Source organism: Schistocerca nitens, chromosome 5 (genome assembly GCF_023898315.1).
Source record: "Schistocerca nitens isolate TAMUIC-IGC-003100 chromosome 5, iqSchNite1.1, whole genome shotgun sequence".
Classification (NCBI taxonomy): domain Eukaryota; kingdom Metazoa; phylum Arthropoda; class Insecta; order Orthoptera; family Acrididae; genus Schistocerca; species Schistocerca nitens.
This window is the reverse complement of record NC_064618.1, coordinates 790,049,581-790,076,557: the sequence shown is the minus strand read 5'-3', so window position 1 is coordinate 790,076,557 and position 26,977 is coordinate 790,049,581. Positions and strand designations below refer to the sequence as shown.

General features: G+C 38.5%; 1 protein-coding gene across 2 annotated transcripts in view; it reads right to left on the bottom strand.

Annotated features, from left to right (window-relative positions):
• The window catches only part of LOC126259671 (inositol polyphosphate-4-phosphatase type I A), a 272,253-nt gene that overhangs the window by 147,545 nt on the left and 97,731 nt on the right, over positions 1-26,977 (bottom strand). For both annotated transcript variants that reach the window (XM_049956616.1, XM_049956617.1), the window contains one exon: positions 25,029-25,229. In XM_049956616.1, coding sequence (XP_049812573.1) covers positions 25,029-25,229 — 201 coding nt within the window. The remainder of the gene's footprint in view (positions 1-25,028; positions 25,230-26,977) is intronic.

Below are 26,977 nucleotides of genomic sequence, written 5' to 3'. Positions count from 1 at the left end.
GGAACGACATTCCTCTCAACAGTGAGTAGTTTGTCTTCCGTAATGTTCGCACGTGCATTGGCAATGCGCTGACGCATGTTGTCAGGCGTTGTCGGTGGATCATGATAGCAAATATCCTTCAACTTTCCCCACAGAAAGAAATCTGGGGACGTCAGATCCGGTGAACGTGCGGGCCATGGTATGGTGCTTCGATGACCAATCCACCTTTTATGAAATATGCTATTCAATACCACTTCAACTGCACGCGAGCTATGTGCCGGACATCCATCATGTTGGAAGTACATCGCAATTCTGTCATGCAGTGAAACATCTTGTAGTAACATCAGCAGAACATTATGTAGGAAATCAGCATACAATGCACCATTTAGATTGCCATCAATAAAATGGGGGCCAATTATCCTTCCTCCCATAATGCCACACCATACATTAACTTGCCATGGTCGCTGATGTTCCACTTGTCACAGCCATCGTGGATTTTCTGTTGCCCAATAGTGCATATTATGCCAGTTTACATTGGTGAATGACGCTTCGTTGCTACATAAGCGCCAAAAAACCTGTCATCGTCCCGTAATTTCTCTTGTGCCCAGTGGCAGAACTGTACACGACCTTCAAAGTCGTCGCCATGTAATTCCTGGCGCATAGAAATATGGTACAGGTGCAATCGATGTTAATGTAGCATTCTCAACACCAACTTTTTTTAGATTCCCGATTCTTGTGCAGTTTATCTGATACTGATGTGCGGAGTAGCCGCAATAGCAGCTAAAACACTTACTTGGGCATCATCATTTGTTGCAGGTTGTGGTTGAGTTTCACATGTGGCTGAACACTTCCTGTTTCCTTAAATAACTTAACTATCCGGCAAAGGGTCCGGACACTTGGATGATGATGTCCACGATACCGAGTAGCATACATAGCACACACCCGTTGGGCATTTTGATCACAATAGCCGTACATCAACACGATATCGATTTTTTCCGCAATTGGTAAATGGTCCATTTTAACACGGGTAATGTATCACGAAGCAAATACCATCCACACTGCGGAATGTTATGTGATGCCACATACTTATAGGTTTGTGACTATTACAGCACCATCTATCACAAAGTGAAGAAAGTGGTCCAACTGAAACATTCACATTTCTTTATGTACTACACGAATATGTAATAAAAAAATGGGGGTTCCTATTTTAAAAAATGCAGTTGATATCCGTTTGACCTATGGCAGCGCCATCTAGCGGGCAAACCATAGCGCCATCTGGTTTCCCCCTTCAAGCTAGACAAGTTTAGTTCTTTATAGTTTTTTCGTTTGACGCTAATTTTGTGAGATATTTGGCCCGGTCACGATCAATGGACCACCCTATATATTCTGACAGAAAAATTTTGTTAGCCAAGCTAGAAAGAGATGTTCAATATTTTTTGAAAAGCCAGATAATACTGCTTCAAGTATATAACTTCATATTTCCTGAGAGTCTCCTTTCTTATCTAGACTTATTACTTTAACAGTTTCCAGAAGATCAGGGAAAATGCTTTCTGAGTGTGATGAATTGCATATTTCTAATAAGGGTGTGAGACTAAAGCATTATCCAAGAGGTATAAAATCTGAACCCAAAAACAAGAGAAAAATTGGCACACGGCAAAGAAGAACGGGATTTGGAGGAAGAGGCAGCTTAAAAAGAAAAGGAATGGGAGAGAATGGATGGAATGAAATTCTTCACAGCAAATAATAGTGTGAAATGAGATTCACAATTATGCAAGAAGCTAGAAGAGCAGAAACTATTTTACAAAGAAAATCAGCAGAGGAATATAATACAATTGTATCCAAACATAAGAAAAGACAAGGCTGCAAAAATAGAGGATGTCAGTCATGAGGGATGATGAAAAATATGGAGAAAGGCACAGGAAATTAGAACTGTGTCTCAATGCTGCTGAGGGTAAATTAAAGAAATAAAAGTTGGAGGCAGGAATATTAGGTTTCCACATAACATCCATGAGATAACTGCAAATGAAGCACATGCTCAGATACAATAAGAATAGAAAAGAAATTAGTTATGTCACTGTTGAAGGATTCATCTCATGGTTGATCTTGATTGAATTAGGCAAAACAAAGAAACCTAAATTTGTATGACAAGAAAAATATTTGCACTCTGATCCTACCAAACACAAATTCAGTGTATTAACCATTTTGTCACCTTAGTCAGTAACAAACACAGGAACGGAGAGAATTGACGAACTTGCAGAAATGGGTTCTGGAAGAACTGATTCTGTTGCCAGTAAAACTGTGGGCACAATTGGCTGATCACAGCAATGACCAAAAACATTAATAAAAAAGAAGATAAAATCAGTTTTGTATTGAAGCACTGGAGTGGTAAAGCAATAAATTGGAATGTGCACGCATAAAATGAAATGAATAATCACCACAGCAGTCCAAACAAGCATTTCCAGTGACGACAAAAATCAAAATACATTTTCAATTACTTCAATGTATCTAAGTATCATGGGAATGACACGACAATAAAAATTATTATAAAAATTTAATGTTCCATGAATGGTTACTTATATTGGCCACTAAGAAAAGAAATTTCATTGTCAGTTGCTGTACAACAATTGGCAAAAGTAATACTGGAGAGTCTTGCAGGATGGGTAATAAACAAACTGGAAATGTATTGAGAAGTCTTGGATGTAATGGATCATACAGGTTGAGAATGGAAAACTGTCAAAGGAGCTGCTAAGATGAGTTCTGCAACCAATGCAGTAAAGAGAAATTTGAAAAAATCCCCAATCATGACAATAAAAAGAGGTGAATCTTGATCTTGAGGTGAATGTGGTCCAGCAATGCAGGCAAACCCTGAACTATCTGGTTCTGATATTAAGAACACGAGTAAAGAACGACACTTGGTCAGAATGGAGGTCAAAATGAAAAAGTGCTACTGTACAAGAGACAGAACCGAATGAAGAAACTAGATAATAAAGAACAGTACCATATAAAGGCCAATCTGAAATTGTATTTGTGAGAACCATTTCAATATGTAGTTACAAGACAAAGGTTCGACAGCCTGCTCAACCCCAGTTTTATTGCAATGAAATAATGTGTGCGCCTATTTGTGAGTCTAGACAAATAAGCAATGCAGCAATGAGGGTGTGATTCAGAGACCTTCTGTAAATGTATGTCAAAGCTACATCACGAGCCTGCTTGACATATGATCCAGATGCAGTATCAATAACCACTGCAGTCTTGATGTACTAACAGACAGAGTCCTGAATTGGTGCAAAACAATTATGTGAGCAGCACTGTACTGTCCCATCAGCCACAACAATCTGGGCATGCCAACATACATCACCTTAAGTCAGGATGTGTGGAGTGTACTTTGTATTCGTTAACATTATGCCTACATCGCCAGATGATAAATATGAGCATGCATGATGGGAGATTAGAGTACTTGCACTGCAATGAATCAATAATCAAATGCCAAATGTACTCAGAAGTGACATGGTGAAATGTAAAGTAATGAAGTGTGAGAAAACAAACATCATCATCATTTGATTTTGGGATATCACAAATCATTATGTTGTACAAAGGGCATGCAGGAAAGTAATGCCTCCAAATTTTTTATGTGAAAACTCTTAAGGCTTTTAAAATAAAACAAACTTTATTAACATTCCACATCTTTATTCTTCATGTCTACATATTTATTTCTCACCACAGTCACCTGGCGGTGAAGAAATTTCTCCCAATGAGTGTCTGTCTGTTGATCATCACTGTAGAAAGTCTGACTTTGCTGACAGAGCCACAACCTCACCTCTGCTTGCACCACTTCAACACAATCAAAGTGAAGTCCTTGAAGGTGTTCTTTAATTTCTGGAAATAGATGAAAATCAGAAAGGGCCAAGTCAGAACTGTATGGAAGATGATCAATGACAGTGAACCCCAGGGGTCTGATTGTTGCAGATGTCACACTGCTCATGTGCTGTCTGGCATTGTCATGCTGAAGGAAAGGATGCTCCATGTGTGGACAAACTCTTCAAATTAATGCTTTCAGTCTTCCAAGGGTCTTGCACTACCTTGCATTTCTGGTGGTGCCTTTAGGCATTAATTCTAAATGCACCCCATCTTGAACCAGAACACTGAGCACAACATAGCCTAATCTTTAATTTTCTTGGCATCAATGATCCTTTGTAACAAAACTCCACTGATGCCCTCTTGTTTTTGGGCTCAAAATGGTGAAACTAGCTTTCATCACATGTCACATTGTTGCTAAGGAGTCCATCACCCTCACACTCAAAACACAAAAGAAATTCTTGACAGATGTCCAATCTGCTCCGTTTCAAGTCAGGAGTGAGCATTAGACGCACTCACCATACAGACAGTTTTCTGTGCCACAGCTCTGTAATGATGGCTTGTACACACTCTCGTGATATGCTAAACTTGCATGAGAGCTGTGTCTATGTTTTTCGACTATTTTCTCTGATGAGTGCATCAACATGATACCGCTGAGCTTTGTCGATTGCTGTATGTGGTTGTCCACTCCAAGCTCTGTCACACATATTGATGTTAGAAGAATAGTTTCCTTTCTTATGAGCAATAACAACCCAATGTATCACAATACTGACGTCGATACAATCATCACTGTAGACACCTTTCATTCTTCTGTGGATTTCAATTGGAGGCAAGATTTCTGTGATTAAAAACCTGATAACAGCATGCCGTTTCCCACACACCCACAGTCACATTACACACTACAATTCTGAACCTTCTAGCGGCAGAGGGTTGCAACTTGAATCAGTGAAGTGGAAAAGTCGACTGAGTAATATGAATAATTTATAATACCTCAAATGACACACAGAACAGAATAAAAAATTATGAGGCATAACTTTTTTGCACACTCTTGTATTTATGTCTTTACCTACTAAATTACATGAATTATATGCCACAAAATCTTCTCCATATCATTATTTGTACAATGTTTACTTTTTCAAAGATTAATGTGATTTTTGTTGGTTAATAATAAACAACATGTATCATTACATTATTTATTTTACAGACATTTTTAGTATACTATCTGATATAATAATTTTTATGATGTAATTATGCAATCCAAACATTTTCTGAATATATTGGCATACATAATTAACCTTCAGACATGTATGTACATTCACATTTAGAATATTTATTGTGTCACAACATACTTTTTGTTAGGTTAATGTACATATAATTTTCATGGGCTACAGACATATTCCTCAGATACAGATGTTTTCTAAAGTTCATAAATTTACATGCTAATAACTTTTCAGTTACTGATCCATAGTTACTACGTGACTGACACCTATTCTTCTCTACAGCAAATACTGTACATCTGTTTATTTACATGACAAAAGCATTAAGAATATATTATGTTCATAATATTCTGTCATATGAGTGTTTTGTGAGTAATTAACATGAAAATTAATTTGACATAACGTGATTTCTTACCTCTTCTCCCATTAATAAATTGCTTCATTTCATACTTAACTGTCTTCAGTAATACACTAGTGAAATAATAACCTGCTTTTCTGAAAAGTGACACAGCTAAGGATCTTTAAATATTCTCTTGTTACATAATCATGTAAATGGTCAACATTTGCCATATTTTCTGCTGAGAATGTGTACTATAATTTTAAGAGTGACTCATTTCATATCACAGTGTGATGTCACAATTGTGATCCATGTAATAAGCAAATAACTAACTAATCCAAATTATTTTCCATGTAAATTTACTTTGACAATTTCAATTAGTATTGGTGTGTTGTTATTGAATAGTTGCAAGGCTTTACTGCAAGTTTTTAAAAGAATTTTTATTTTCTGGCTATTCATTTTTTCTTTCAATAAATATTTTTTGTGCGGCTTTTAATTTGTGATCATGTATGGTGTGGAACAATGCTTTGCATGTAACCACATACATATTCACACATTTCAGTTGATTATTTTACTATTTTGTTGTTTAGTTTAAAGCCTCCTGCCTTTTCCCTCTGACCTACTGGGGCCATATTTTCTCAGTTTCACAATAAAATTTTAGGTTGCTCTAAATGTCCAGTCTGAATTTTTTTTTGTTATTGTCCTAGTATGTTGTCAATTTTAATATTTTTTATTTATTTGTTGTTTTATATGGCTGAACATTAAGATTTAAAATATCATAGTTACCATGCAACAGATGCTTAAATTATTTTGGTAGTTCATGGAACAAGAATATATTATGCTTTGTGAAACTGCACTGCTGTTTGGACAGTGTGAACATTGTATGTTATACTGTGAATATGATGTGGTGGTTGTGAGCTCTCATACAGTGTTATTGGGGCTGTTGTGCATCATGTTAAATCATCAAAGTCATTATTAATTCTGACAGTACACAAGAGATTAAACTTATACTCTGCCCTAAGTTTTTTGGTGATCTAAAATGTCTGTGTGAAAGTATTTAATGAATACTGTGGAACACATGCATTTTCCAAATTAATGTGCATTCTTTGACTATTGATGTTTGTGTAATAAATTAAAAAATAAATTTTGTTAACCACAATTAGTGTTACACAGCAACTAAGAGTTCTGAGCCACGGTCTGGACATAGGCACACTTGGGTGGGAACTGTGGATGAGAAGAGGAGTAATGTGACTTTTTCATTCCATCGAGGATGTTTTATGATGTTGATGTGTTTGAAAGCAAAACAGAAGGAAGATGATATCTAGATAAAAATAAAATTAGAAGAAGATTGGCAGAATAATCACATTCCGAAAGCAGTGTGATATGTTTCCTCTGCCAGTCACGAACAGATAAATGGTGTTCAGAAGAATTATTTTAATTTTTCTGAAAATAAGCACATACAAAACAGTGCCTGTAAATATTTACAGAACAAAATAAACAAAATATAATGTAACATAATGCTATGAATACAAGTGGCACCTAACCCAAGATGAAATCACAGGATTCAAAATACATTATTCATATAAAAGAACTGACCGAAGATGGAGTTTATTTCGCACTGAATCAGAAGCACAGTCGGAGCTTTACCACAATGGATATGATGAAGGGATGGTTGAAGAAAAATTTGAAGGGTCATCCTGCAATATGTCCACCTCCACTTCAACCAGGCATACTCCTACTTAAATTAAATGTCTTAGGAATTTGTTTGTGGTTGTGTGAAAGATGTGTTGGACTTATTCTGTTTATTAGCTTTGTTTTTTTCACATAGGTTATTTGGTGGCATTGTATCACTTTCTTTAGTATTTAGAGATATACTTTCATATTAACTTCAATCAATGGTGTTTGCACTGAAAATCGCAATAAAGGACTGGTTTACTGGAAAATAGGAGCAAAAGAAGCTGCAAATACTGGAGAGTGCCTCTAGCATGTAATTCATATGTAACAGCCAATCTTTGCTGCAGAACAGGTGTGGGCCTGAACGACTCAGCAGCACAGCTGGGTTACACATGCTGATCCAGGATTATGGGAGTTCTTTCCATAAAATTGATACAAAGCCTTTCACTTACAGGATATACCACTTGTCACTGAAAATAGCGCAACACATTAGGAACAGAAGGGTATTCTTTTAGGCAGAGATACCATGCTTCTACAATGATTCATGCAGGGAGACAAAAACAACCGTGCTCTTCACCCACTATTGCCTGCACCGAAACTTGAGTTTATAGTGCGGAAGTATGCTTTTACATACTGAGGCAACACTGTCATACTGAAACTGAGAATCATCATGACAGTACATATTTTGAAGTTCTCTGTTTGCTCACTTCCTACTATGTTATACTTCAGTCAACCCAACAGTTTCCCCATCTCCGCAGGGGGGGAAAAAATTCTAGTAAAACCTTACTTACACATTTATTAAAACAACAGCAGTGGCAGCAGCAGCAGCAGCAGCAGCAGCAGCAGCAAGAATAAAATAATTTTGAGTAAAAGATAAAATCCTTAAAATTGTGCCTTGTTGGCAACTTAAAAAAAAACGCTCCTTGCTGTACACCATGAGCTCCATGTAAAGATATTTAAATTGTTTTCCTTCCAATCCTGTCTAGTATATCTCCCCTGACCCACGTTTCTGAGAGAGTTTTTCAAACTTTAACCATTTTCTTAAACCTCACCAGTCCTTTACCTTCAGCCTTCTTCATTCCCCTCTGAGCCTTCTGCCAGAAGGAGCTACTGGTTCCGAAAGCCTGCAAACTGTTATACCTTTTATATGTGTGTTCTCCTGCCATCACTTGGTGAATAGGCTTTGATCCATCCAATTACATTATGTTGTCAAAAATTTATTATTTTCATTAATATATTAGAATGGTATTTGGACATATAGCTGAACAGTGGCTTATGTATATGACTGTATCAAATAAGGTATCGAGTAAGAAATCTTTAAGCCCGAATACCAATCTAGCCATTAAACATTTTAAATGCATCTCACAATCTACAGCAAGATGTCTTTTAATTAGTAAGGTGTCCCCTCCTCCCTTCCGCTTCATGCCCCACGCACACGCACACGCACACACACACACACACACACACACACACACACACACACACACACACACACACATTAAATTAGAGGAACTCAGACAGATGACCCCAGTTTTAAATTCTCTGTATTAGTCAAAAGCTGAAATACTAAAAAGTGAAGTACTGTAGCGAAATTAAACCATTTAAATTTTTTTTTGAAAATGCTTCTTGCTGACTGCAATAAAAATCCTATGTTGTTAAAATCTATACACCTGCTTTCTCACAAAATCATAAAACCCTTGTTATGCTCCTCCAGTCATCCTCTATAACAGACAGCAGGTTCATGGTCAACTGAGGCATCCTCTGGAACAACATTTTAACTGAAATCCAAATCAGTCAGCAATTCTTACTTATTGCACTAGCACATCATGCATTCTGAAACCAGAATATTTCATTATATTTGACTGAAATTTAGTCCATGTACAAAAGTTTGAAATTAATAAAAACTATTTAAAACATATGATGCTCTGTATCCTGATCTTAATATATTTCAGTTAAGTCGTCGTTCTAGAGAATACCTCAACTGTAGGGCTCCTTTCCTGTCAGCAAATAAACTATAATCTACGAAAACAGAACATACTAATAATATAATGAAAAGGATAATTTCTACACACCATATAGCGGAGATGCTGAGTTGCAGAAAGGCACAACAAAAAGACTCTGGGAAAGTTAGCTTTCGGACAGCAAGGCCTTTGTCAACAATAGAAACACACACACACGCACGCACACACACACATGTAGGCATGACTACAGTCTCTGGCAGCTGGACACAGAATGCGAGCAGCAGGGCATCATGGGAGAGGCAACCAGGCTGGGGTTGGGGGGGGGGGGGGGGGTTTAGCAAGATATGGGTGGAGGGTGGGGGATGGTAAAGTGCTGCTGGGAGCATGCAGGGATGAGGTTAGTGGACAAGGAGACGTGTGTTGGTGGAGTCAACCCACATGCAACTGTGCCCAGAAGAATATCAACTCCTTCTCTGGGTTTTGTAAGTGAAGGAATATGTTCTGGATATGCTAGAGTGCTTCCTCTGCACAGTACATGGAGTGGATAACTTGCAGTATCTTTATGGAGTCAGAGGTTGAGTACGTCTCATTTGCTCTTGTGCCTCTACATCATACACAGTAAATAATTTGGTTAGTGTGCCTTGAGAGTATGATCAGGGCAACCACAGTGCTGCCCATATTTTCTCCCTGTTTAGACACCCAGGGTAGCTGTGCACTTTTGCAGGATTGGTATAAAATATTGTTAAGGAGGGTTTAAAAAATGTAATTTGGAGAACTCCTCCACTGTAGTTTTAAAATAATACTGGGGATTAACAACAGTCAGGATCAATGACAAGGGGAAGGAATGATATTTCATCCACATTTAATGATGAGCACTGCTTTCACTCAGATTATATATGGCTTTGTTGTTGGATCCAGCTCCCACATAGATAAGGGGCAGTTGTAAAGTTCCTCAATGTTAGATCAAAAGAGCCACCTACTCCTCTCAGCAATGGTTCTACCCTGAAAGACTGTACACTGGCTGGAGGTAGCTGTGGTTTCTGTAAAATGCTGCTATACCTCAGAGACAGTCCAGGAGAGAACACTTACCAAACACCTTCCACTTCTCCCAGAGATCCTTTGGGGGAGACATTGTGGAATGATTTAAGGAATTCTGGAATTCCTGCCAAAATGTCCTTTTACTTTCCTTAAAAATTCGACACTTCATCATTGTACCCCAGGGGTACTGTCTCTGATTAGTCATCAAAATGTCCTGGATCCCGAGTTCAGTACCAATCAATGCTTAAATTTTGAATAAAAATCATCAGCAATGGCAGTCATAGGCTTCTGGTATCAGAAATCGCATTTACTCTGTCAACAGCTTGTCAAAGAGGGCAGGAGGTCACAAAGAGGTTTGGGGGTGCCCTATGCTCTTGACATAGGAAACAACCAGTTACTGGAAAATCAATGCATTAAAGGCAAATTATGTGTATCCACAAGACAAGTAGACTATAACAGAAAAATTGTCACGATTTCTCAATTGGAAGAAGATTCTGGATTAGTTCTCCATTCAGAGCTCTGGGAGAGAATTGGCAAGGGTGAGGTGACCATGAGAAAAAAGATTGAATAACCAATGAAATGGTAATATTCTATAAGTTGGAGCATGAAATATCAGAATTCTCAACTGGTATGGAAAATAGAAAATCTGGGAAGGGAAGCACGAAGTCTCAGTCTAGATGTAGTGGGCAGCAGTGAACTGAAATAGGAAGTTCATAGGGATTTCTCATCAAACAAATATAGCTTAAGTTCAACAGCAGCAGAAAATGATATTACGGGAATAGGATTCATCACAAATAGGAAGGCAGGACAGATACTGATTTATTGTCAACAGTTCAGCAACAGGGTTATTTTCATCAGAATCAGCAGCTACTTAATGTGAACAGCAATAGTACAGCTATACATGCCGATGTCACACACGCAAGGTGGACAGAGAGAGAAAGTACGTGTGTGTACGAATATGTACTTCAGTATGTAAAGGGAGGTGAAAATCTAACAATTATGAGTGATTGGAATGTTGTAGTAGAGGAAAGAATAACAGAAGACAGTTATGGTAGGAAATAGGATCGGTAGTGGAAATGAAAGAGGAGAAATACTAATGAAGTTCTGCAACAAATTTCAGCTGTTACTAGTGAATACACTGTTCAAAAATAACAATAGAAGAAAGTGTAGTTGGAAAAGGAGACACGGGAAGATTTCAGCTGGATTATAGCATTATCAGACGGAAATCTGAAATCTGGTATAGACTCGGATCATAATTTAGTAATGATGGAGAGTAGACAAGAGCTTAATAGAGTCATCCAAAGGAATCAGTGTGGGAAGGACACTGAAGTACTAAGGAATGATGATGTGTGTTTTAAGTTCCCTAACATTGCACCTTGGACAAAAGAAGAAAGTGATCATTTGAAGGATTGATTCAGACATATGGAAAAGTCGAAACAGTTTTTGGTGAAATTAAAAGCAAGGGAAGCAATGCCAAGAATCAGTGGGACTTCCACTGTTAAATGCAAAGGTGAGAGTGGATAGGTGGAAAGAGTACACTAAAGGCCTCTACGAGGGGGAGGGCTTGTCTGATGACGTGACAGAAGGAGAAGTAGGGGTTCATATGGAAGAGACATCAGATTCAATATTAAGTCAAACAGATCTCTGAAAGACCTGTGAACAAATAAGGGAAAAGCCATAGAAAACATTCGTTTTTCTGAATTTTTAAAATAATGAGGAGATGTGGCAACCAAATGACTAATGAAGTTGCTTTTTAGTGTCTATGAGCCTGGAAATATACCGTGTAACTTTTGGAAAAATATCATCCACACATTCCTGACGATATCAAGGACACATGAGAAATATTGAGCAATCAATTGAATATCTCATGCATCCAAGTTGCTGACAAGAATAATATACAGAAGAAACGAAAAAAATGAGGAATTGTTAGGTGATGATTAGTTTGGTTGTAGGAAAGATAAAGGCACCAGAGGGGCAGTTCTGATGTTTCACTTTATAATGGAAGCAAGTCAAAATCATAAGATTTGGCAATCTAGAAACTACATTGAACAATGCAAAAAGTGCAACATATTCGAGACTGTTCGCACTCAGATTTAAAAAAAGTGTAAGATACAGATGTAGTTTTTTGCTCCTACTTTTCACAATCCATACATCAAATAAGCAATCTACATACAACTATAATCTGCAAACCACCATGAGGTGCATGGCAGAGGGTATGCCCGACTGTACCTGTTATTAGGTTTTCTTCATGTTCCATTCACGTATGGAACATGGGAAGAATGTTTGTTGGAATGCCTCTGTGTGTGCAGTAATTAAATTTATCTTATCTCAATGACCCCTAGAGGATTGTAGTATATTCCTAGAATAATCATTTAAAGCCGGCTCTTGAAACTTATTAATAGACTTTCTCGGGATAGTTTACGTCTATCTTCAAGAGTCTTCCAATTCAGTTCCTTCAGTACCTCTGTGACACTCTCCCATGGATTAAACAAACCTATGACCATTTGTGCTGCCCTTCTCAGTATACATTCAATATTCCCAATTAGTCCTATCTAGTTGAGCAATATTCTAAAACTGGTCATATGAGTGATTTGTAAGCAATCTCCTTTGTAGATTGATTGCACTTTGTAACGGGTCAACTGCCCCTTACGTATTGAGAACACTATATCTTTGCATCACGCAGGTTGCAGTAGGTACTATGGATAGTTGAGCACCCATTGCACCACAGAGTAGTCAGTGTTAAAACACCGAGCAAGTAATTTGTTGGCTGCTAAGCGAGCAACGCAGATTTCGGCAGGACGGCTGACTGCATTTACAATTGTTTAATGGCTGTGTGTGTCACCCAAAGCCATGGGACTGACGTCCAACAAATTCATAAATGGCATTAATTAAGTGATTGATTTGATGTGTTTACATGTTCCTTTGTTCACCGTGATTATGCGACAACCGTGCCGGACACCCACGATTTGGATTCAGTGAGGATTGTGTATTCAGTGCCACACAAAGAATATTGGCGCGTAATGACATTAATAGGCGACCTGTGATGAGTTAACCATTAGTACTTTGTCAGACAAAGGGAGTAACTGCCTCATTCATGCTGTTTAGACAAAAAATATAGAACATTAACAACAAAGTATGTACTAATTATTGCTACCTAACATCCTAATTAGCTTTGTTGGATACGATACGAAACAATTCCCGTGCACATATTAAATGATGAGCCTTTATCAGTTGCACACGCTCAAACTATTTTAAATTGTTAGGCTGTAATCCAATAGTCAATGACGGTGGGTTTAATAGGGAGAGTTTCAACTTCCTCAATATTCTGCCAATAAATCAAAGTTTACCATCTGCTTTACCCACAACTGAACCTAAGTGATTGTTCCATTTAATATCCCCACAAAGTGTTACACCCAGGTGACTCATTGACATTATGGTCATAGGATATTATGTTTTTCGTTTTGCGAGGAGCAAAGTTTTACATTTCTGAACATTTAAAGCGAGTTGCCAATCTCTGCACCACTTTGGAATCTTATCAAGATCTGACAATATTTATGCAGCTTCTTTTGTATAGTATTTCATTATGGATAACTGCATCATCTGCAAAAAGTCTGATTTTACTATTAATATAGTCTGCAAGGTTTTTCGTATACAACATGAACAGCAACAGTCCCAACACACTCCTCTGAGGCATACCCCAAGTTACTTCTACATCTGATAATGACTCTCCATCAAAGATAACATGTTGCATCCTCCCTACCAAAAAGTCCTCAATCCAGCCACAAATTTCGCTTGATACCCATACAAAGATTTTGACAACAAGGATAGGTGTCGTACTGAGTCAAATGCTATTTGGAACTTAAGAAATACTGCATCTACCTGACTGCCTTGATCCAAAGCTTTCAGTACATCATGTGAGAAAAGTGAGAGTTGAGATATGCATGATTAATGTTTTTGGAATCCATGCTGTTGGCACTGAGGAGGTCATTCTGTTTAAGATACCTCATTATGTTTGAGCTCAGGAAATGTTCCAAAATTCTACAACAGTAGTTAGTGGCTCACATCTACTGCCCTTCTTGTAGACGGGCGTGAGCTTTGCCTTTTTCCAAGAACTGGGCACAGTTTTTTGTTTGAGGATCTACAAAAGATTATAGCTAGAAGAGGGGTTAACTCGATCACAAATTCAGAATCGAATCTGGCAGGGATTGCATTGGGCCCTGGAGCTTTGTACAATTTTAACAATTTCAGTTGTTTCTCAACACCACTGACACTAATACTTATTTCATTCATCTTTTCAGAGGTTCAACAACTAAACTGGGGCAAATCTCCCGAGTTTTCCTTTGTAAAGGAACATTTGCAAATGGAGTTAAGCATTTCAGATTTTGCTTCACTACCCTCAATTCCAGTTCCTGTCTCATTCACTAGGGACTGGACATTAACTTTAGTGCCACTAACAGCCTTTACGTTAGACAAGAATTACTCGGGTTCTGTGGAACATTACTTGACAATATTCTGCTATGTCAGTCTTTGAAGGCATCATGCACTGCTCTCTTGACAGCCAAACATGTTTCATTCAGCATCTCTCTGTCTATAGCCCTACACTTTGTTTTAAACCTATTGTGCAGTAATCTCCGTTTCTTTAGTTTTCTTACAGTGCCTGTATACCATGGAGGTTCCCTCCCATTATGAGCTGTTCTACAGGGTACATATCTATCCACTGCACAGTCAATTATTCTTTTACACTGAGCCAGAGTTCCTCTAAAAGCTCCTGCCCTGTGCTGAAAGTTTCAAGTTCCTCATAGAGATATGATGCTACTGATTTTTTTTATCTATTTACTGAACAAATATATCTTTATGCTTGTTTTAGTTGTCCTTTGAATTTTGGTAGTCACTGTTGCCACAGCCATGTCATGGATGTGGACATCCTCAATGAGGTCAGGTCTATTCGTTGCCATAGATCGAATTTATTTCTATCAAGAGCAAGGTTCCTAACTGTATGTTCTACATAGTTCTCAGAGAAGGCATTTACTACAGTCTCACAGGATATCTTATTATATCCATCATTAATAAAACTGTAATTTTCCCATTAATTGTTGGATGATTAAAGTCTCCAGCGATGATTACAGTATGAATGGGGAACTTACATACAAATGAACTGAGGTTTCCTCTAAAGTTTTCGGCTACATCAGGAGATGGGGCTGGTGGGCAATACAAGGATCCAATTATCATTTTATGCCCACTCCTGACAATGAGTGTTGCCCAAACAATCTCACATGCAGCTTCAATTTCTACCATGGTGGATTTGAGTTTCTTGTCTACTGCAACAAATACACGACCTCCATTTCCCATTTGCCTATCCTTTCAATATACACTTAAATTTTCCCCAAAAATCTCACTTGATACTAATTTCAGCTTTCAACCAGCTATCTGTACCTGGTTTTATGTGAGCTTCACTGTTTTGTATTAGCACTTCAAACTCCGGCACTTTGTTGTGAATATTTCAGCAGTTTGCATTAGGATTTTAATACTCCCACCTGTGGGAGATATTTCTTTCAATCTTACACTGATACTTTTGGGTTTACTATAGCTGTCATTGTCTGGATTGGATTGAGAGTCACCTAATCTAAAAAACCCTTGTGCGCACCCCACACACAGTCAACTACCTGAGTAGCAGTCTCTGATGTGTAGCGCACGCCCGACGCATTTACAGGGACCCTACGATTCTCAACCCTATGATGCAAGTCCAGGAAGTGACAAGCTAGGCTGTGACAGCAGTTTCAAAGTCTCTGGTTCAGCCCTTCCACTCAACTTGAAACCAAAGGGCCATGATCAGTTCTGGGACAATGATGAAAATAAAAGGAATGTTAAAAAGTGTGATCATAAATGGGGAAAAAAAAACACATTAGTGATGAGGATAGCAGAAATAAAATTATCGATCAACTTAACATCAGAAATGAGGACCACGAAGTAGGTGAAGTTAAGGAATTCCACTACGTTTAAACGAAATAATGCTGATGGATGAAACCAGGAGGATATGAAGAAAAAAAGGCAGAATACTTCAGGAAATGAGGGTATTCCTGACCAAAAGAAGTTGAACAGTGTCAAAGGTCAGCCTTAATATGAGGAAGAGATTTCTGAGAATGTCCTTTTGGAGCATAGCAAGTGAATCATTGACTACGGAAAACTGAATAAGAAGAGAATCTAAGAGTTGAGATCTGTTCCTCAGAGTTTTTCGCAGTGGCATGCTTCAGATTCAACAAAATCTTCTCAGTTTGCAATCCACATCATTTCAAATAAAACTCTAGCTTTTGACAGCAGTCTCCGCCATTGTCATGAGGAGTTGAAATCACTGACAGCCAGGGCTGGCATGGTGTTCAGCTTAAATGGCAGTGTCTGGAAACTTCCAGAGAGGCCTGGAGTCACACATGCACAGAAGGCAAGTTGGGCAGCTCCTATCAACTCCACCCACCGCAGGACAGAGTGGCTAGGAGCTGCCCCATCTGCCTTCCATGCATAACTCCAGGCCTCTCTGGATGATACTAGACACTGCCCATCCATCTATATAAGCAGAACAGCACGCCACCCCTGGGAGCCAGTGATTTCAACTCCTGATGCCAATGGCAGAGACAGCTGCCAAAAGCTCGAGTGTTTTATTCGAAATGACGTCGCTTGTAAACCAAGATTTTGTTTAAGTCTAAGATGTGGTGATGTTGTAGGATGGTGAAAATTAAGTGGACTAATAATTTTAGTAATGAGATGGTTTTTCAGAGAATCCATGAGGACACAAACACCTGGCAAACATTGCCACAAATAAGGGTCAGGAATGATACGGTATGTGTTAATGCATCATTCAATAACTTCCATGATACTTGTGGGAGCTGCAGAGGGTAAAAACTGAAGGGCAAGACAGAGACTGGAACATATCAAACATTTAAATGACTATGTTGGGTGCAAGTACTACCCTGAGATGACAGGTTGTCACAAAGGAGACAAATTCATGCCATGTCAATACCATTTCCTGCTACTGTTGATATTATGATATATTCGGCCCATCTGGTGGTTAATCACCTTAGCACTTTGTCTACAGGAGGGGGGGGGGGAGACCAGAAAAATGTAGACACTCTTTGATAGTTAATATCTTTGGAAGAAAGTGGCATGCTGTAGAGTAGTCCACTATTTTCTTAACAGATCTTGGTGCACATTTTTCAGCAGATGACATTGCAGCAATGAATGAAATAAGATTGTCTTTTCAGCAAAGCAAGGTCATATTGAAGACATACTGAAAGTACAAGGATATGATGGAGGGACAACAGCAAAGGTGTAACGTGTATGGAAATCAGCCACCAACATGTACAACAATTTATCATATTCGGGATAAATTTGAAGCTGACGGTACTGCTAGGTATGTGCACAAGAAAAGGTCTGGCCAACCAAAAACATCAACAAATCCAGCTTACAGCACTGCTGTGCTCCAACATTTTACTGCTACCTTCAAGTGGCATAAGCTGTCATCGGATTAAAATCAACGTCTTTCCAGATCTACTATTCCCCGGCTCCGTATGATGTTAACATGCAGGGATGTTGACATTTTAATGAGAAGGGTTCCATTCCTTAGACTTTTACATACTTAAGGTCTTTCAACAATGGCTCAAATGCTTTATAAATGTAAAATAAGGACAGATTCTCCAATTTCTTTTCTATTTTTATTACTACGTACATATTTTGATGCAAAAAGGGTCAGTCTGTTCTTTGTTCTTTGGGTGTGAGTGCTCACCATTGGTCCAGTCAATCCATGAGAGTTGTGTTCTATTTCTTAACTTCGTAATTGGTTCCATTGCCATTACACAAGCAGCTAGGGGAAGTGCCACAGTGGTTGTCTGCTAACGACTGCTTCACTTCAACAACATGCTCCCCATTGGCACATAGCACACCTCAAGGTTTAGTCTTTCTACATAAATGTCTGTACCAACCCCACGATCCAGGTTCACTGTGACACACAAAATTCCCCTGTCTCACAGTGTTATAGTCGCTGAAGCTTGCAAAGACGTTACGGTTACAAAGGAATGGAAGCTAATGAATAGCGAGTGCTTTAAGGTGCTCTGCAGTCAATCTTTGGACCATTTTCAGAGAGAGGTCTCACTATATGACTACTCCTTTTCTGACTGAGGGATGTTTTTTACAGTCAATCCTGTGCAAGCCTCTTCATGTCTATGTAATTCTGGCACCTACATCCATTACACCTCCTTACTGTAGCAAAGCCTTGGTCTCCCTCTACAATATTCCTCTGTCATTCCTTTCCCCCAGTCCACCATGTCCTCCTATTTTTCTTTCACTTCTTGTTCCTACTATCAAATTCTAGTCACCCTTTACCAGTTTTCATCTGCCTTAACTATCCAAATCATCTTATCATACATTATACATTCCTTTAATATCTTTATAATCTTCAGAGCTAATTGGCAGATAATCTTGTCATACCATGATGGGTGTTGGCTTCATGCCTAGCTTGGCTATGATAATGCATTCACTACATTGTTCATTATAGCTTACTCACAGTACTATTTTCTTCTTCATTATTGGGCCTACTCCTGCATGAGCCCTATTTGATTTTGTTTTGATATCCATGTACTGACCTGACCTGAGCTAAAGTCCTGTTCTTCCTCCCAACGCAATTCATTAATTCCCATGATATCTAACTTCAATCTATCCATTTCCCTCCTTAAATCTTCTAACCTACCTATCTGATTAAGGGATAACATTCACGTCACAATCCACAAATTACCTGTTTTCCTACACTGATGACAACCTCCTCTGGAGCAGTCCCCTCTGGAATATTTTACCCAAGAGTTTGCCATCACCACCTTAGCACAGTAGAAATGCATGCTTTGGGAGGTGGAGTGGAGAGGGGGGGGGGGAGGACTATTACATGGCTGTAGTTTTTCTTTGCTTTCAGCCATTCACTAATGTTCATGTTCACTAATGTTACAAGACCACATCAGCCAATCATCCCGATTGTTGGCTATGCAGGAACAATGGGTTAGTCTTGTCCTCTTCACAGATACCCCTCCACTGTGGATGGAACTATTGTATGGCGATATGAGTTGTTGAGGCATGCCAGTCACCCCACCTTGACAAGGTCCATGGTTCATGGAGGAACACTGTCACATTATCTTTTTGTATATAAAATAATGATTTTTTCCTTAACTGTAGCATATTACCTTTATGTGACAATAAATATGTAAGCCTCAGACACCACTTACCATGTCCTTAAGAGGTGGCTTGCATGCCTAAGTTACACAGATAACTGTGCCTCTGGTACAACTACATCAGAAGGGTGTCTGTTGAGAGGCCAGCCTAACATGTGGTTCCTGTTCAGAAATTGCAGAGGTGACAGCCTGGATTGCTGGCTGATCTGACTTTAAACATTAACCAATATGGTCTTCTTATGTTTGTACTGCAGCATGGCTGAAAACATGGGGGAATTTGTGCCGTTATGTTTCCCAAAGACATGCAGCTCTACTGTATTGTTCAAAAATGACATCATCATCTTGGGCGAAATATCATACAGTTCTATATTGGAAAATGTCATCAGATGAATCAAATCTGGTGTTATATGAGTGAAAATGCGGAATGTTTAAGATCCCTTTACAGAGTAGGTGTTTATAAAATTTTAAAAAAGAAATCAGTAGGCTGAAGTTTGATATAATGAGACTTTGTGAAGAGCAGTGGTAGGAAGAACAGGATTTTTGGTCCAGTGAGAACAAGGTTAAAAAGAAAAAACCAAAGAGTGTTAATGCAGAAGTAGGACTAGTAATGAATAAGAAAATACAAACACATGTGAATTACTATGAACTGCACAGTGAACTTATCTTAGCAGAGATAGACACAATATCAAGAGACACAACAACAATAATATAAGTATATATACCCACTAGCTCCACAGAAAATAAGAAGATTGTGAGTATGTGTGATGGGAAAAAAGAAATTATCCAGTTTGTTACAGGAGGCAAAAATTTAATTGTTATGGGGAACTGGAATTCAACAGTAGAAAAAGAACAAAGCACAATTTAATCATTGTAAACACTTTGTTTAAGAATAACAAAAGAAGACTGTACAAACAAAAGAACAGAAGATACCTGGAGCCACTTCTGGACTCATACAGATCTTATAATGGTAAGATGAGATTTTGAAACCAGATATTTGAACTGAAAAATCTTTCCGGGAACAGATGTGAACTCTGGCCACAATTTATAGGCTATGAACTGCAGATTAATTAAGAAAACACAGAAACATAGGAAATTAAGGAGATGAGACCAGGGTAAATCACTGTAGAGTGTTCCAAAGGGAGCATTAGGCAACTACTGAGCGAAACTTTGGAAAGGAATAAACTTGGAGATACATGTGTAGGTTTGAAAGATGAAACAATGAGATCAGCAGAGGAAAAATTAGGAAAAAGGCGCAACTCAACAGAAATCCTGAAAAAGGCACAGCTCAACAGAAATCCTTTCGTAACACTTAGATATTGAATTTAATAGACAAAAACAAACCATAAAAATGTAGCAAAAGAAACAAAGAAAAGATTAAAAAAGGGAACAGATTAACACTAACTGCTGAATGGCTAAACAGTAATGGTTACAAGAGAAATGAAAGCTGTTTAAGTGCGCATGATTATAAGAACGATAGAATATGTGAGCTCTCTCAGGTTAACTTGGAGTGTTTGATTAATAGTGCTTCGGGTGTTCTGGTGAGTTATTGTTTCCATTTTATGCACAATATTTCAACAAGCACTCCAGCCACCATCTTCAGGTGCTGCAAGTTTTGCTGTTATATCGAGATGAACAAGCTGTACCTATGTGTGCCAAAATCAAACATCCCATAAACACACTAACAGCGAATAGGATTATGTGCTGTGCAAGCCTGGTGTTAGTTTGAGACAGAATTTATGGCACCCAACAAGTAATAGACATCTTTCAAAAGAGGTTCTTCAGCTCTGTCTTTACATATCTGCTACACTCTGCAAATATCTTGAGAATGGGTTAACAATGTACCATGGTCACAAACAAAACCATTCCAGTTGAAAATGTTTGCACGCCAGGAAGCAAAATTTGATCACTTGTATGAAAAGCCAAGACAAGATGCAGGGAGCCACACTGTAATTAATCTCACAGACAGATATCTGTACGAGGATACAGTTAAGATCCTTGCAAACCCGCTAAATTTTGTGCCCACTCCGAAAATGCTACCAGTAACAGATCACATCAGCACCATGGAGCATGGAACATGGAACATGTTGAAGTCTTTCCCACCAGGACCAGCAGATGAGGTTCACTGCAAAACCTATAGAGCACTTACTGACAAGGGAAACTCCCCATATCACCCATTCAGGTTTAGTGGTAAGAGGACCCAGTGGATAGCCCATCAATAACTGAACACAGATCAAACATTGAAACAGGAAGGTGTGCTGACCTGTGAAAAAAGAAGCAAAATCAAAACAGTAAACAGACCAAGCTCAAGATGTGGAATGTCAAATGCATTTAAATAGCTGCGGCATTGTGGTTATCTGTTCACGGTGTTGGACTGTAGACAGGGAGATCCACGTTAAAATCTGCCCCGTGCTGTGTATTCCCCCCCCCCCCCCCCCACCACCACCACCACCACCACCACACAAAATTAAAATTATGAATTGACTGTCCTGTCACTGACGTATCTGCTCACTGTAATCAAATTTATGTCTGCAACAGCGATGTGTAAGGAAGGGACCTCCAGATGTACATATCTCCTTTTTGTCCTACACTTGCACTTCCTGTTTTCATGCTTGGTCTATGTTGAGTTTTTAACGAGCTACCCACTGGGTCATTTTATCACTAAATCTGAGGGGGGTGTGATGGGGAGTTTCCCTTGTGAGGTCGCAAAGCTAAGATCCAGTATCTCCAAGGAAGAAAGTGAAACAGTGAGAAATCTGTGGCAGGACAAGGGAACTGTAGTTTTGTCAGCCAACAGGGCAACACTATGGTCCTAATGTAATGTGTGGACTACAATAAGACGATTTATCTTTTGAATGACATTGCTTGCAGATAGACAGATGACAATCATAAGAATAAAATCAAGAGGAAAATAATGAAACTTCTCAATGAGTCAGGTTTGTCATTTAATATTGTTAAGGGTCACAGAACACAAGCGCTGATGCAATCACGACTCTATGGCCTAAAGTACAAGAGGAATGAGTTCCTTTAAGTATTCATAGTAAGTAATATTGGTGCAGCTGATAAAATACCTCACACTCAGCAGAAGTGCTAACACCACATTCGCAACTCCACTGACTCAGTTGACTGCAGATCCAGGATATGGAATTTGGTCAGTTTTGATATAATCTCCCTCTTTACACGATTCCCATTTCCTGATTCCTTGAAACTAATTGCAGAGAAAACTGACAATTGTTTCATAGAACTTTCTTGACACATTATGACATCAACTTATTTCTTGTCCAACAGTAAGTATTATGAACAAACTGACACTATGGTACTGGTCAGTCCATTATCGCTTGTCATGATGAACCTCTACACGGAACACTTTGAAGCAAAGGTACTACAATTTGCGAAGTTGAAACCAACATGTTTCTATCAGTATATGGGTAACACATTTGTAGTGTAGCTACATAGAGTGGAAAAACTTTAAGAGTTCCTGGAATATTTAACCTCTGCCCCTACATTATACAATTCATGACAGAACTTGAAAAAGAACACCAGTTATCTTTTCTCGGTGTGTTAGTTGAGGGAAGAATGTATGGATCCTGGGGTCACAGTGTACATACATGATCCAGCATAATGAATAGTAGGCTATAGAAAGGATAAAAGTTCAAAACAAACTGACAAATTCATTGAAACACACATTGAAAACAAAGAAAAGTATACACTATTACACATCATTTATGCCATTTTCTTGATTTTGAATATAACACCTTACAGATGACCATGCATTACTCCAAGTAGCACATGAAAGTTTCCATCACACAATTCAGCATGTTCAATGGGACCTCCTCTGCAACTATACAAATGCTTTCCTTGAGTTCAGTTACGCTGTAAGCACATGTAAAATACACGAGAGTCCTCAAGTATTCTCACAAGAAGTTGTGAGAGTAAGTAAAATTGGGTGACCATGCAGGCCAACAAATGTCTCCAAACTGGAAACCAATCAACCAGGAAAATAACGCCACAAGACATTCATAGACTGGTGGGACAGATGAGCTGTTGCACTGTCCTGTTAGAATCATGTTGCTGTTGTTCAACCTTGGAAAGAGGAAGTTATTTAACATTTGGATAGATTGATCACTAATAACCATTACTGCATGACCATGAAGGTCCTCAAAATAACAAGGATCAATGATGCCAAACAATGGCGTGCTGCAGCACACAGTCGCATATTCTTAGTGAAGAGATTTAACATACAGCCAATAAGCGTTACTTTGGTTACATAGCTTCCTGTACCTTAATTCTGTTTATCTACACCACTGGCTAGATGAAAATGGGACTCATCTGACATCAGTGAGTTGTGCCACATCTGTCACAAGGTGAGAGTTTGCTGGGCAACTTTACCTTGTCTGTTTAGTTCCTGTACAACCTGCAATTCAAATTGATGGAAGTGCAGGTTCTTATGGAGGATGCACTGCAAGGAATGATCTGACATTGTTACCACCAAGGTGTCTCTGGCAGCAGAATGCTGAGGACTTTGGATGAGTGGGTGATGCCCCTCCTCTACTCGCTGCACTGTCAGCTGTGTCTTTCTTTGCCCTAGACTTTTCTTCTTTGCACAAGATCCATTATTCATGAATTCTTGTACCCAACACACAATTGTCTGATGATCAGAGACTTTCTAATGTTGTCTCAACTTGAAACGGCAATGAAAGAGTCACTGAATTGTGATGGGAGACTTATTATTTTTTGGAATATGCCTCCAAGGAGAATGCTCCATGCTGTGATCTCCACAAGGCCATAATTACAAATAGCTGTCCATTTTCAATGCAGCCCCCACATCAGCAATTTGCACAAATGCAACAGCGACACCACACTATGTAAATTGAATCCTAATATTCATAGAAAACCTACACACTCTGACCTCTCACTTCCATGCCACAAGCCTTCATCATCCATCACAAAAAATTTGGTGCTAAGGGCTGGTCCATAGAGCTCTAACACTTCCAAAAAGGAAAGCCTCACTGGAGAATTACAACACCAGTCAACAGTGTTAAAAGGACTGGGTGCTAAGATTGTCAAATTGAGAGGGCACTGCAGTCTAAATCAAGAACATCGGGAAAAAGAGGTCGAGACTGAGACAGAGGAAGGGGAGCAACAAATCACTTATCTATCTTATGCAAGTCCGATGTCCAGAAAGATTAGTAGACTCCTATGGAAACTTGACATCCACTGTGTATTGCTCCCTTCTGTTTAGACAGAAGGTTTTCTTTGCAATGTTAAAGGCAGTTTAGGTCTCCAAAAACTGTGTGTGTACCACATTCCATGCACAAGTGAATTGTCCTATGTGGGGTGGACTATCTGAACAATCAATACAAACAGTGATCTTTATCTTTCACACAGGAAATCAAGAATCGAGTAAAAAAACTGAGACAATATTCCAAAGGTATACACACTATTATGACTGAGCTATCACACAGACAAATTCAAAATTTTAATCTGTCAGTGCCTCACTGATACTTTATAAACTCCACTTAAGTCGTTCTGTAGTCATTAGCACACCTAGACTAAGGACACTGTGGAAAAATGCTTACCCACAAGCCAGTGATTTATTGCTTGTATGAATCTTCTAGCCTGCAGCATACAATATGTTATCAGATAACTGCATTCTTTATCTTTTGTGAAACCGATACAGGAAAATACCCTACTGTTTTGTCCCTTTCACAGACTCAAGCCAAACAAGACAAAACAAAACAAAACAAAACAAACATCATATACTCACCTACAGAATGACCATGTCGAATGCGCCACATATGAATATCTAGGTGAGGATCATGCCCTCGTCTCAGCTCCATTCGTTGCTGCAGAGCCAACAACTGTGAACGCATGCACTCGTAGCTGGCCAATTGTATAGCTTGCAGCCAAGCATCTCTCTCTCCCTGAGAATACGCTGCTAAATGCTGACTAAGACCACCGTCAAACACTGCAATAAAAATGAACGCAGAGTATAACAAATCAAAAAGTCAACTAAGAAAAACTAAATATTACAAGGCGAGAGAATGGTTAGACGTGATTTACCTTCAAGAACTGAAATTATTAGTACTGCTGATATAATCATGTAATGTAGAAAATATTAATTTCAAAACCTTCTCTGTTCTTTCTTCTCACACACACACACACACACAAACACACGAGAGAGAGAGAGAGAGAGAGAGAGAGAGAGAGAGAGAGAGAGAGAGAGAGAGTCAAAAGCTTTACAATGAAGAGGGAACTCAGATAAGGGTGATGGATTATCCTCACTGTTTTTCTATGTAGCCATCAATTACTTTGTGAAGATTTAGGAACAGGAAAATCCACTGAAAGTAAAAACTGGAACAAAGTCCTGAATAAGAAAAAATGCCTGGGGTTTGCAGACAATATATCTCCCTTAGCTCTGAAAGATTAAAAGTACCATTCAAGAAAACTGAGATTATGCCCATGAAACACCTGTGTAGAAACAATTCTCCATAAATAGTCAAAAAACTAACATTGCACTGCAATTTAAATGTGTTTTTGTTGTGGTCTCTCCATACTAATCTATCCTTGCAAGCCTCTTCATCTACGAATAACTACTGCAGCCTACATCCATTCAAACCTGTTTATTATATTCAAGCCTTTATCTTCCTCTACAATTTAAACCCCCCCACCACCCACTTCCTTCCATTACCAAACTGACACTCCTTGATGCCTCAGGATATGTCATATCAATTGATCCCTGCTTTAAGTCAAATTGTGCCATAAATTACTTTTTTTCTCTCTCATATTTGATTCAGAACCTAGTTAAAAGATATACCCATCTGATCTTTGGCATACTTCTGCAGGTTCAAATTTCAGAATAATCTATGCTCTTTTGCGTAAAGTGTCGATCATCATTTGACTTTAGTACAATGAAATACTCCATTCAAATACCTCCAGAAAAGACTTCATAATATTTAAATTTATATTCTATGTTAACAAACTTCTCTTTTCTGCATAGCAATTATTATTGCATTCCCAAACCTTGAAAGTATTTTGTGTGTTATATATCTTGCACACCAATTAGATGTTGTCTACTAAAGAGGCCTTATTTTGGCTTAGGTCTTTGACTGCTCTGTCAAATTCCCCTCACAGTACCACATTTCCATCTACTTTCGTTTCCCCTTCTATAATACTAACTTAAAAGTTCATTTCCCTTTTATTGCCCTTCATCCAACTTTAAGCTTTCACTTCTTAGCTTAGTGCTGGCTTGTCATCTGAACTCTTGATATTCATATAGTTACCGTAAAGCGGGATGACTTTGAATGGTGAGGCGACTTTGAACAGCAATTTAGCATCCTTTTAAAATAAATGTTGCACTCTAGTGTGTAAATATGAAACTAAGGCCAGAGTCGTTAAATATTGCCAATAACTGATACTTTCAGATGATATGACAGTCAATATGAAATAACATTGTATACCAATGCCAGAAAATGAAATAATTTTCTGGAAATGTAAGTTCCTTCACAACTGCAAGAACATTTGCCTATTATTAGAAGCATTTTCAAGGTTATAATTTGAAACGAGTTTTTATGGGCAAAGTTAACACTTGAAAGAACATTTACAGAAAGCATAAAATGTTAAATTTATTCTTTGGTGACATAAAAAAATAAGATATGAAGGCTTGTCTTTCAAGGGGTGACTTTGAACAGCGCTTTCCCTATTCTTTGACACATC